We start from the raw sequence: 13,000 nt of genomic DNA, 5'->3' as shown, positions 1-13,000 counted from the left end.
AGATACTGTATGTATTTTCTATGTTATTATATAGCTATTCTCATACAAATTGACTTTTTAATTTTAAGGGACTACTTTAAGAGTACATTATCAATATTTATTTCATAAAGATTAGAATCCAGTACAAATAATTCCATATTGTGTGTGTGTGTGTGCGCGCGCACTTATTTGTATGTGTGTATGTTTTGCTTCTGAATAGAGCAGTGAACAAAGGGGCTGCTTGTGTGTACTCAAGCACGGACCACTTTAACCATAGCCCTGTCCTTCCTTACATCTGAGTTGGCTTAAACTCTGAGTGGGCCTAACTCTGGTGGGTTTGGGTCTGGTTGCGAGTGGGCAGCAGAGATAGTGGCAGGCAAGCTGTGAAACGTCATTATAGACTCATGCAATGTTCGAGCTTAAAAAAAAATAAAAGTGTACCTGGCAGGTTCATACCCTTCATTTTATAGAAGTGAAAGTTGGGTTTCAGAAAGGAAAAGTGACTCCCTGATGGTGTCACAAGCAGACCTGACTTCTTGCTGTCATCCCTGTGAATGAGTGGGTCTTGTGCTGGCTGCTTCAGTAAGGCTGACTGTGCAGCAGAGGCCACTTGGGGTATTTCCATATAAAGGAGTTTATCTTAAGGATCCATGTGGATGAGGTCTGACACCAGAAGGCTCAAGGATGGGACCATATCTCTTTCCTTTTTATTCCCCTTTTTCTTCTTCCTTTCCTTTCTTCACTCTCTGATCCTCTTCTTTTCTATTATTTGCATTCCCATTAATCTCCTCTCTCCAATAATTGCATCTTATCTTCTTACATGCTCTGATTATTAGCCATGAACATGATCCTCTTGTTTTATCATGACCACAGTTCATCCTCATGGCAGTTTTGTCACATGTTGCTTAGTTCATATTTATAAGAGAAGGAGGTTTATTGCCTAGCTCACCTTTCTGTCACAGACGAAAGGTTAGATTCACCAGGCTGTTTGTAGATGGGCTGTCCAGCCTTGCTTTTGTGGGTCACAGTGCTGTGCAGTGGAGTCCCATGGTCCAAAACGTGGCTCTTTTGGCAACAAGGTCTGGGGGCAAGACTGTTTGCTTTAAAGAGATGTGTGTTGACCAAACATTATCAACTTTGGGTGAGTGTTCAAGGCCTGAAAAGGATGGGATGTTAGGGAATAGGAAGGAAAAAACTGAGGCCTGTGTCAAGCCTAGTGCTGAAGTTTTATCTTGACGTTTTTTGCTCCAGGTATGCTAGAACCATGAAAACCTCTCTTTGTTTCCTGTTGTCACCTTACTTTCTGTTTATTCATTGCCATACTCTCAGTTGCCGAAGTATTGTTCTACTTTGAATTGTGAAGATGTTGTCTCTATTTTGAATGCTACAGTGTTTGCACCAAAGATGGCTTTTTATGGCATTTTTCCTCAGGGTCCTTAACCTGTGGGGTAGATGACTCTTCTTACATAATAATGAGACTCGAGTTTTAGCCTAGCTTTGCACATTAGAAAAGTTGAATTGTATTTCTATCACCCATTGGATAATAAGCTTCTTAGGGAAGGTTTGTTTGTTTGTTTAAATCTCTGCCTCCTCTGTGTGGTTTTACAGAGTCTTAAAGAACATAAGTGTATTTGATATCAGTAGGCCGCGGTGAAAGTCATATTATCCAGTAGACTGTGGCTTCTTGAGGTTGGGGATCATGCCTTCCTTAGACTGCTTGCTGCCTAGCACAAAGATTTCATGGAGCAGCGTGGGATAAGAGCCATTCACGTGAACCGACAATGAGTTACCCTGTGAACCCTGCTATCAGAGAGAATTAGACAAAGAAGAGTCAATTATCATATAAGCTGGGTTATCAGTGATGCCTTCCTGGAGGAGTATATATGATGAGATAGATGGGTTTTTGGAAAGGTAAGCCCTTCAACTCAATGAGTGGGAAGAAGAATGCACATGAACTAAACCTTTTTGTTTTCTCTTTTCAACATTTTCCTCCAAATTCAATAAAATGACATTTCCGTTAGATAAAATAGGCCATATTTTCTGGAGTTCTTACTGCTGACTGCTGCCTGTCAACTCAGCATTACCGGAATCAGTGTGATGAGGATGCTCACACTATTATATAGCGTGCGGGATTATATTAAGAAGCAGTGCTACTGTTTCCATTTTATTTTGATCCAGGTTTCTCTTACTCATTATTTGGATTGCCTATTGGCATTTTCATGGCATCCATAACGATATAAAATATACACTATTTACCCTATCAGATGTTCGTTGTGTTAGAAATGTACTTAGAGCAGTGGTTCTCAACGTGTGGTCCTCAGACCAGCAGCATCAGTATCACTCGGGAACTTGTTAGAAATGTAAGTTCTCGGGCCCCACCCAGGATTTACAGTCAGAGACTCTGGAGTGGGATCCAGTAATCTGTGTTTTAACAAGCTCTCCAGGTGGTTCTACACAGGCTGAAGTTTGAGAACTGCTGATGCAGAATTATATGCTTCCCAGTTAATGCCTAGCACCATCATGTATTAAGAAGCATAGGTGCCCCATCTCATTGAAGCCCCCAGCAGCTGATTTCTACTTTGACTCAAAATGCTTTGAAAAGTTACATACTCAGTTGACTGACCATGTCAGCCAAAGCATTTATTTTGAGACTGTGATCAAGGTAATGACTGAGTAGCTGTTGTTTATTGAATACTTAAGATGCGAACGATACTTGACATGTATGAACTCATTTAATCTTTACAACTGCATGACAAACTGAGACCCAGAGACCTTAGGTAAATTGCTTAAGGTCACAAAACTGGTAAATGGCAGATCCAGGTTTCAGACCCCTCCAGTCTGACTCCAGAGCCTTCACCACTACTTTTTTTTTGGGCAGGGGGGCTGCGCTGGGTCTTTGTTGCTGCACGTGGGCTTTCTCTAGTTGCGGCGAGCGGGGGCTACTCTTCGTTGTGGTGCACGGGCTTCTCATTGCGGTGGCTTCTCTTGCTGCGGAGCATGGACTCTAGGCACGCAGGCTTCAGTAGCTGTGGCTCATGGGCTCTAGAGCGCAGGCTCAGTAGTTGTGGCACACGGGCATAGTTGCTCCGCGGCATGTGGGATCTTCCTGGACCAGGGGTCGAACCTGTGTCTCCTGCATTGGAGGGTGGATTCTTAACCACTGCGCCACCAGGCAAGTCCCACCACTACTTTTTTCTTGTTAAGGATGCTTTGGAAGTAGAATTCAATTAAAATGATCACAAAGAAATTCATTGATTATTTTCTCAGCTTCATCAAAGAAAGAAAGATGATGGATAAATGACAGATACTTAGTTTTGTTGCTTAGAGATAATACAGCTTTTCTGTATCCCTTTTGTTTTTACTAACCAGTATCTTTTTAACATTAATTTAGAAATAAGGGAATAATGAACTTTATTAACCATAAAAGAATACAAGAATGAAGTGAAATTCACACTGTATTATTAATACTGAAATAATACCATTGAAAAGAAAATCAAAATTGTATGTAAAAGGAATATACTATTTTGTGCCACTTGCCTCCTAGGGTTCCCTAAGATGAGATAGTTTTATATTGCTCAGCTCTCAGGGAGAGCTTCTTTTTTCTCTAATGGACCACAAAGGGAGGTCCAGGCATAGGTAGGGGTTGGGAGTCCCTTAGTGTTACACATGGGGTCTGCCCCGAGGAGTTCCGTGAGCTTTGTGAAATGCAATGTAAATATCACAGATTTAGTACCTCCAACATCAAGTGGTCTCTCTGATTATTTTGAGCAGTCACATGCGGATCTTGGCTCTTCAAATCCCCCTTCTGCGATGTGTCAGTGTGATCGCTTGGCCACCTCAAAGATTCTGGATGTTGTTGAGGATTAGGTCAGTTCATGCGTGTTTGGAGAATGACACTGTGGATTGGCTCTAATTCTAGGATGTTAACTTCCTAGGGTAGAGGGTGGTTCTTAATTAACTAGACCATGCCCCAGTCCTTCGTGTTCCTTAACCGCCTGAACGAGAACTCTCTCTGTAACAATGCTGATTTGATCGTCAGGTTCCTGATGTTTCTTCAGAGCAGAGGACTTTGCAGTTAGTTCTGCTCTCTACCTCAAAAAGGAAATGAATACTTAACAAATAAATTATTATGCTAAGCAGGATCCATTTATTTCCATTTGTTAATAATGGATACTCTCGCCATTTTGCAACCACCAGTGCAATAATCCGTGCAGGCAAGAATCGTCTCTGGATACTAAAGTCATTGGGTGAAAGGTTTGTGGTGAGCAGAATATTAGCAGGGTCTCAAAGTGTCGCCTCACACATCATGTATTGATTTAAAAGGGAAGAAGACACTTTTACAGTGAAGAAATCTGGTGGACACTACCTTAACCAAGTCGTCAAACTTGTCATCACTAAATGGCCAAATAACATTATGAGCTTCCTGATGTGATGCAACGGAAAGAGCACAGCATCACGCGTGGACTCTTCCTGACAAACTTGTGTGATCTGAATCTCGTCATCAGACAAAGCCATATTGTTCAACTTTTTATAAGGCACCTGGCCTGAATTCTTTACACAAAGTCAGTTTCATGAAAGGGGAAAATAGGCTGGGGCCTGTTCTAAATTAAAAGAGACTAAAAAGACATGTCACCTCAATGTATGATCTTTGATTGGATTCTGGATGGAAATTAACAACAATTGATAAAAGGACATTACTGGGACTTCTGGTGAAATGTGACCATGCATGCATCAGATTACTACTGCACCCACATTACATTTCTTGGGTGTGACAATGGTATTGAAAAGTTAGTTCTTAGGATATGTAAGCTGAAGTATATGGAGAGGAAGTTTCTGCAACTTCTTTCAAATAGTTAAACTACAGTAACAAGCAAGCAAATATATTTTTGTTATTAGAAGGGGAGGCAAAATGTTGGCCATTGATAAATCTGGGTGAAGGGTGTGTGGATGGAGTTCATTTTGCTACTTGTTCAACTTTTCTATGAGTTAATTTTTTACATAAGATATTTGGATGTAAAGAGTGAGTAAATAAATAAATACAAATAATGCTCTTTCATGACTCACTGCTGGCACTCTTTATCTATCACCTGTAGTTAGTGGACTAGCAATGTAACCCAAATGGCCTCACATGCTATGAATTCTGGTTCTGGGCCCTATTTTAAAGTATATTTCTGTGTACTCACAGTGGGAGAGTCATCACCCTGTAATCCTAGTAGTGGCACTAAGAATTATGATTTTCCAAATTATAATAAGCCCTGATTGTGATTTGGTGAGCTTTTATCATATACATATTTATTGAATGAATGAAATTAAGTGTCTTATAGGAAATAATATCCCATGAATGGCTTATTCATGTGAGTTTTATAGCTGTTAATAAGGGGACACAGTCACTGGACACCCTTTGTACCCTACTTCTCACCCTCCCATTCCGCCTTCAGATGCCAGCCATTGCCATGGCAACCACCACTGCATAGGTATGACCTAGCAGTACCTGAGGCAGTACAGCCTCAGCTGTAAAACCTTTCTCTCACTCTCTGTCCTGGGACTTTTCTGCTACCTCTGTACTTCTTGGGACAAGCATGAGGGAGTTAATATCCCTGTAGGTGATTCTAAACCAGTAGAGGACTAGAGCCAGAGGATGAACATTCTCTTCTCTCATTCCCTACATGGGAAAATCTGAGGCACGTTTCATGGAGATCCTTAGAGGGTTCCCAGGAAAATGGAGCCCTAGTTATCCGTATTGGTGACCAGCTCAATTCAGCACCTTTGAATTGACTTTCCCTCCTCTCCTGCTTAACTTGTCCGGTCCTTCAGTACTGTTTTTTGGGACTGATTCCCAAAATCAGTGACCTGAACACAAGCCTTTGTCTCAGGCTTTGTTTTCGGCAGATCCTGGGCTAAGACAATGGAATCTCTCATAATACTTATTGTTGAAGAGCTTAAGAATCATTATTATTATAGTGACCACTTTATAGGAGGCCCTTTGGTATCTGGAAAAAGCATTAGGCCAAGAGTCAGGAGACTCTTCCTTATTGTTACTTGGCCTCGGGCAGGTCATTCAACCGTCAGGTGACTAGTAAGGCTGCAGTGACAGGGAGTTAAGGAGAAGACGTGTAGGTAAGTGTGTAGGAGTCCATTAGCTGGTTATAGGACTGTGTCCTCCAGTGCGCAGTGTAAAGTGTTGAGAGTAGCAAGGTAGTTCCCGGATCTAAAGATGCTGTGGTAGCAGATGAAGCACCAAGGGAAGGGCTGGTGGTGAGACTTGTGCAGGACTTCAGTTGTTTGAACTGAGACGTTAAGTAGAGAATCAGTGGTGAGAAAGAAGCCTATCCTAGTCCATAATGGGGATTGAAATGTAGGAACAAAGTTCTTATCAGAAAGCCAGGCAGGGCAGCAAGGGGGGTCTTGGGTGAAAAATCTCACAGCATTAGGCTGGAACTTGTTCCATGGCATCAACCTAATATGAGAAACTGAAAATGGGGAGTCGTCCCAACTCAGAGGGAAGGCAGAATGAGGTCTTACATGCACAGGCTGGTCGGACACTATAATGACTTGTTTCGTTGCATGGCTCAGGGTAATTCTGTGACTTCTGAGGCTCCATGGTATCCCTTTACTCAGGGCATGGGCAGTTGCTGTGCTGTCTGCTACAGTGAAGTACAGATGTTGAAGACCTGATTAAATCCTGTCTCTTTACTGATACCCCAAGGGAATACTTAATGAATGATGCTCCCTTTAAGAAGAAGAATTAACAATAGCTATATTATTCATATTAATTTATAGTTACTGGTTGCTGTAATTAATGCAATTTATGAAAATCATAATAGTTATAGCACTTTACAATTTAAAGAGTGTTTTTCCCATCCATTTTCTTATCTGAGTCTTGTAACATCTCTCTGGCTTCGGTAGGGCAGGTGATGTTCTCCTAGTTTTATAGATGAAGAAACTATGGCCCAGGGAAGAATTTAACTAGACTCCAGTCCACCACCTTTACCAATATTTTGTGCTGTCTATGAGTATATGGGAATACAGTGATCAAATTCATGTTAATAATAATGTTTTATAACTGCATATAAGAGAATCAGGTTCACACAATTCTCAGTTGCCTTCCATAACGCAACTGAGATCCTATCTTTCCTTGTACCAGAATCCATTGCCAGAATGTTCACTTGAATTTAAAATTTTTAGGGTCTTTTTTTCTCAGTAATACCACAGTATTTCATAGTTATTAATACTCAATGAAGTAAAGATAAGATCACCTCTAACAGAGGGATTAGCTCTTTGAAAACATCTGGTCCTAGGGCAGAGACCCACTGGTCTTAGAGGGTTTGGTCAACTGGAAATTCAGACTCTGAGACCTGTCATTCCACTGTTTTCCCATTTCTGGCTGTAGCAAGAGGGCTGAGGAAAGCCACTCAATTTTCACAAGGATGACTTTCAAATCTGGGCCATATAGCATGAAATACACAGACACACGCAAGTATGTACACACAGGCACACTGAGCCTTTTGCTTCCCTTTGCATCCACTGATCCTGCTGTACTTTTAGCTGATTTTACCCAAAAGATGTTTATATGGAAAAGGTTATGGGCTGGACCTATGGCAGAGTCTGCCATTACTTATTCATTTATTTACTCAAATTATTCATTGAACGCGTTCATGGATTAGGCCCTGAGCAAGATTCTGGGGAAATAACGAGGAAGGAAACAGACAAATTCCTTGCCCTCATGAAGCTTACATTCTCCTGGGGAGTCTGATGATAGACAGACAAATATACATAAAATATAATGTTAGATGGTGATAGATATTACAAGAAAAATAAACCAAACAGGGTGAGGGGATAGAGGGCCATAGAGGGGTCATACAAATGCATCCAGAAATAGAAAATGATGAGAAGGTGGTTTTAGATAATGTGATTGAAGGTACCCATAGTTAAAGAGGGCTCACAAGAACAGATGCCACTGCCTACGGGGCAGGCAGCAGTCTTTGGGTTTGGCTCCAAGGGGCTGGGCTATAGCTTCATACACCTTGATGTTATCATCGTGCCTGAAATAGATAAGGTCCAGAGGGATTAACTCATGCTGGCTAAATTCACAAGAGACTGACCAATATGCTAGATCCCAATAGAGATGTTTTATGCAGAGAATTAAATAAGGAATAAGAACTCAGGGAAGGTTTTGGGAACAAGCTTCTAAGGGAGAAGAAACTAGTGGTCTTAATTGGAAATACCATTATGCTATCATTGTCTGGTGCATCATATTCATTAAAAAGATAAATTTACCCGGAGAATTGTAAGATTTTAATGCTAGCTTGTCAGGGACCCTAGGTTTTGTTGTCACTGAGGAAACTCTGGTTTCTTGGTTTTTTTCTAAACTCTTCCAGACACTATACTGATATTTAACCTCCTTAGACACGTGCAATAGAGTTAATTCAATTACACTAACTTCCCATTATTTCATTCCTACCGGGCCTTACTGCAGATTCACTGTGATTTCTTGATGGAGTCTTAAGACACATTCTCATCACATGTCCATGATCGTTATTACATTGTCACCTTAAAAAATTATTTTAACTCACCCTGCTTCCAAATTCTAGGGCGACCTTTATGGTTCCTTGCTATTTCACTCTCTATTTCCTTGCCTTAAGCTCTAGGCAAACTGTTGGCTCGTTTGTCCTAAGCTTGCTCCCACTTCCTGGGGATGTCCTTGTGGCGGTGTTATTGCCCTCTGCTCGCTCCACATGGATTCTCAATGCCGGTAGCAGTCGGTGCTCGCGCTAACATGGGACACTGACATGTGAAATCCACAGATCCCCCTGTTCATATTCAGCGGTCACTGCCACATGCTTCCTCTGCAGCCCCTTGGCCAGGACCCTGAGCGGTCTTATCCTAGTTCACTTTTTAGGGGCATCGCTCGGGGCTTGCCATCTCTCTCTGACACAGACACACCTAGTCTACTGATCTCACACTGATTCCATTCCTCTTCCTGGACTGTAAGTCTCTCCTTGCCTTTTCCTGCTCCCACTAAAATGTCATCATTCTATACAGTGGTTTCTGAACGTGGAATTTGCATTATGTCCCTAGTTGGATCTGCTCCTTGAGGGCAGGGATGGAGACATTTACTTCCTTTAACTTGGATATTCATCAAAGGGAATATCCTCTAAATATGAGTATGACTTTAGGAAAATCACCTCATCTATTTCAGCTTTCTTACCTGTCAAAGAGGGATAATTCTCCAGCCTACCTCACTGAGATTTTATCAAAGCTAAAGGAAATGAGGTGCAGAAAACCTTGGACAGAGTCACAGTATAACTTGAGAAATTTGAACTCAGATTGATATGGATGGAAACTGGAAATTGCCCTTTTTAACATGACTGTGTTGCTTCTCACAGGGAAATCCTGGAGGCAAGACCCTTGAGGAGAGACGCTCGAGCCTGGACGCTGAGATCGACTCATTGACTAGCATCTTGGCCGACCTGGAGTGCAGCTCCCCCTACAAGCCTCGGCCTCCACAGGTAAGAGCTATCTGCAAATAGTCACCACAGATAACCTGCAATTATCTGAAAGAACAAGCTGCTTCTTTTATCCCTTCCATTCTTTTTGGATTTTCTCAGAGTCAACGGTCTAAGTTGTCTTTTTATTTAATATCAACGTGTTAGTTAACAGACATTTCTTTCATTGATTTGATTAGTCTTTTCTTTAAAATAACCCAACAGTGTTATACACAAATGTTATAAAATTAAATCTCTTATTCCATTGCCCTGCTCTTTTTCTGGCTTTGTCTAGGTGGATATTTTGTTATACGTTGGTATAATCTTCAGAAATATGGCTTAGCATGACTATGTTAAACTTAGGGTGAGGGCTGCATCTTTTCTAAGAAATTCCTTACGTTGGATATCGAGGCGGCTAGCTTTTTTGCTTGTTGGAAGTAATGCTATGTGGGGCATTTTCGTGTATATTTTCTTTGGAGCTATTTCCCTAACTCAGGTTTTTTTAGAGCGGGATTTCTACATTGGGGATTACGAGTGCTTTCTTTACTTTTCTTTCCACGGGTGGTACATAGCTTATACTGGCACCAGCAGTTTGAATATATCAGTTTCTCCCCAATCTTACCAGAATTTGGTGACAGCAATTAATCTTTTTTTTTTTTTTTTAATGCAAATGGTGCCTTGTTATCAGTTCTTCTTTGTACCCTTTGGCTTCCTTTGGAGCATGGCTGTTCTTCTGCACCTTCACTTATTATCTGCATTTTGGAAGCCGACCTCGCACTGCTTGTGGTCATTCCCTGCCTCCCTCCGGTCTGGAGAAAGTAACGGCAAGTCAATTTCAGGGCTTGTGAGTCCTCAGAAGACAGCCAGCAGGACTCTGCATGCAGATCTTGGACTGGCACTGTTGTCACCGTGTTGTTTGACTCTCGTGGGATGTTTGCTTGACCTACAGCACTCCAGTTCTTCAACAGCAGCCTCTATATTCACAATGGTTCATTTCACAGGTGAAAAGCCAGTCCTGCTTCTCTGCTGTCAGTCATTTCAACACAGAACTTCGTAAGGTGCTTTCTTCTTTAGACATGTTCCCGTTGCCTTTTCTAGACATACAATGGGACTGTCAGCTATGTAGGGGCACAAGGCGAAACACACTAGAGCTCAGCTCTTCCTTAGCTCTTGTTACCCTTGGCTCCACTAGACCTGTCAGTGGTGAAAATTCACTTTATTTCTGTAAACACGTGCTGAGCTGCAGGTATGTAGCATGGGCTGTGGTCTTTTGGGGGAACTGTTAGGAGGTTGAAAGGGAGAAAAATAGGACCGAGTTGTCATCTGTCAGGAGCATATAGTATCCTAAGTTCAACAATGGCAGATATATAGGAGCACAAGGAAAAGAGCGAGATATTCTTTGAAAGGTGGCAACATCTGAGAAGGTTCATCCGAAGATTTGCACGTTCAGCTAAGGGATGGGTGGAACGGTGATGTTGGAAGCAAGAGGGGAGAGAGAGCAGCCTGAGTCACGGGGCAGGAAGGTCCAGGCTGCATTCAGAGAACTGCAAGCAGTGTGATGGCTTCAGACGGGGCCATCGCAAGCTTCAAGTGGACTACATGCCTGGGGGCTTCCTGCTAACAGCCTGTGGACTTGTTTGAATGCCAGATTAAGATTTTGGTCTGTCTTTTATAAATAATGAGGGTTAGTTGAAGGTTTTCAAGCAGGAGAAAACTATGATTCATCCTGAAAAAGGAACATAGGAAATAAGACAAACTCTGAAAAGATGCAAGAGGATGGACCCAGGTCTCAGAAATGTTTTCCAGCAAACTGTAGTTTGATGTTAAGCATGTTTCCAATTCCACCCAAGCAAATACCTCAAGCCCACTTTCTCGGAACAGCAAGGCCACTGACTTTGCCCCTGGACTCATCCATTTCGTGAGTAAATACTTCTATGCCCTCTCCTCCTTTTTAAATAGGAGTTTTGTTTGCTCTTTATTTTCCCCTCCTGAGTTCTCATACCCTGATATACACTGGGGAGATTCTGCATAGCGGTTTTTGCTTAACATAGCCTTCATCCTTTAAGACTGTGTCTGCACGTGCCTCCCGTAAACCACTGCATTTTAATGGGTGTATTCAGTGGCCGCATTTTTGTTTGCGCAATCTCACTGTGCACACACATTCATGATCACTGATATTTGCACAGTGCTTTACTGATTGTAAAATAAAGCACTTTCACATCTATTCACACTTCAGTGAAATACAGATATCTCAACTCTGAGATATAGATGGTGTGCTGATTTTGTGGATGAGGAAACTAAGTTAGGACATGTGACTACAACGTGCGCACAGCTGGACCTTGAATTTAGACCCGTGTTTGATTTTTAAGTTCTAGAACCAGATTGGGGAGATCCCTCTGAATGTTTTTCTTTTTATGAGAAAGCCATACTCGAGGGACACTAATCAGTCACATGAGGAGCAGTGTCCCTTGAGTATGGCTTTCTCATAAAAAGAAAAATATTCAAAGGGTAAAAAAAATTAGGGCGGAGGAGTGGGGAGTGAAAGGTACAAGCTGTTGGGTATAAGATAGGCTCAAGGATATATTGTACAACACAGGAAATATAGCTAATATTTTGTAATAACTGTAAATGGAAAATTACCTTTAGAAATTGTATAAAAATTTTAAAAATGAATAGTGATAACTCTTAAGTAGAACAGGTTGAGAATTCCACTTTTCAGCTGCCTGTTCCATTCAGAACTTAAAGAGTGATCCATTCTAACTTCTTTATTATTCTAATTTAGGAAAGCAAGAGTTAATTGGGAGAAGCAGCTCGTTCTTCTGAATTATCTTTACTCTGGTGGAACTAAATTAGATGTGTTAGTATTTATTGGTTAACATAATTATATGCTGTGAGAACAGTAATCACACACTTAAAATATTAAAAGTATGTGCTAAGAGAAGATGATGTCCGCAGTAGACTGTGTTGTGTTGTAATCAAAAGGTACTTGAAAAGTCCTAGAAATGTAGACTGTTACTGCCCAATTTTGATGTTTCCATTTTTGATCCAAAGCAAACTGCAAAACCTGTTGAATCACCTGACTACTTAAAGTAGGCTAGCAGGTCTGTGATTTCTCATTATTCAAGCATGTGTTGTGTGCTTTTCCCGAACCCACCTCTGAATCACCTTTGCAAGGCTGCTTTGACTCATGGATTGAGCAGAAAAGGATCATATAGGTGGAATGTTTGTACAGTAGGTGGTCCAAAGTTGCTCTATTCACATAACAACTTTGAAAAATATCTGAGCTCTTGAAAATAGATGTTTATGGGGCTTTTTCTTCCTTTTTCGAAAGGGGCAATTTCCACTCTCAGATGTCCCAACTTTATTTCTGTTCGCTTATTTATCCATGTTTTTATTTGGGAAATACGGCTTCATTCCACATTTTCATTCATTCAGCTAACATTTATTGAGATCCCACTGTGGATTAGGCATTGGAAATGTAGAGGTTAGCGTGTCAGCATGTTCTTGATCTAGAGTAATCTGTAGTCTTACGGAAG

At 41.3% G+C, this 13,000-nt stretch overlaps 1 protein-coding gene across 2 annotated transcripts in view; it reads left to right on the top strand.

Moving 5' to 3' along the window:
- The window catches only part of LPP (LIM domain containing preferred translocation partner in lipoma), a 681,585-nt gene that overhangs the window by 325,242 nt on the left and 343,343 nt on the right, over positions 1-13,000 (top strand). For both annotated transcript variants that reach the window (XM_030860949.3, XM_060298293.2), the window contains one exon: positions 9,366-9,488. In XM_030860949.3, the coding sequence (XP_030716809.1) occupies positions 9,366-9,488 (123 nt within the window). The remainder of the gene's footprint in view (positions 1-9,365; positions 9,489-13,000) is intronic.

The sequence above is a fragment of the Globicephala melas genome, chromosome 4 (assembly GCF_963455315.2).
Source record: "Globicephala melas chromosome 4, mGloMel1.2, whole genome shotgun sequence".
Taxonomy (NCBI): domain Eukaryota; kingdom Metazoa; phylum Chordata; class Mammalia; order Artiodactyla; family Delphinidae; genus Globicephala; species Globicephala melas.
Note: the sequence above shows the minus strand (reverse complement) of the source record. Positions and strands in the feature narration are given on the sequence as shown.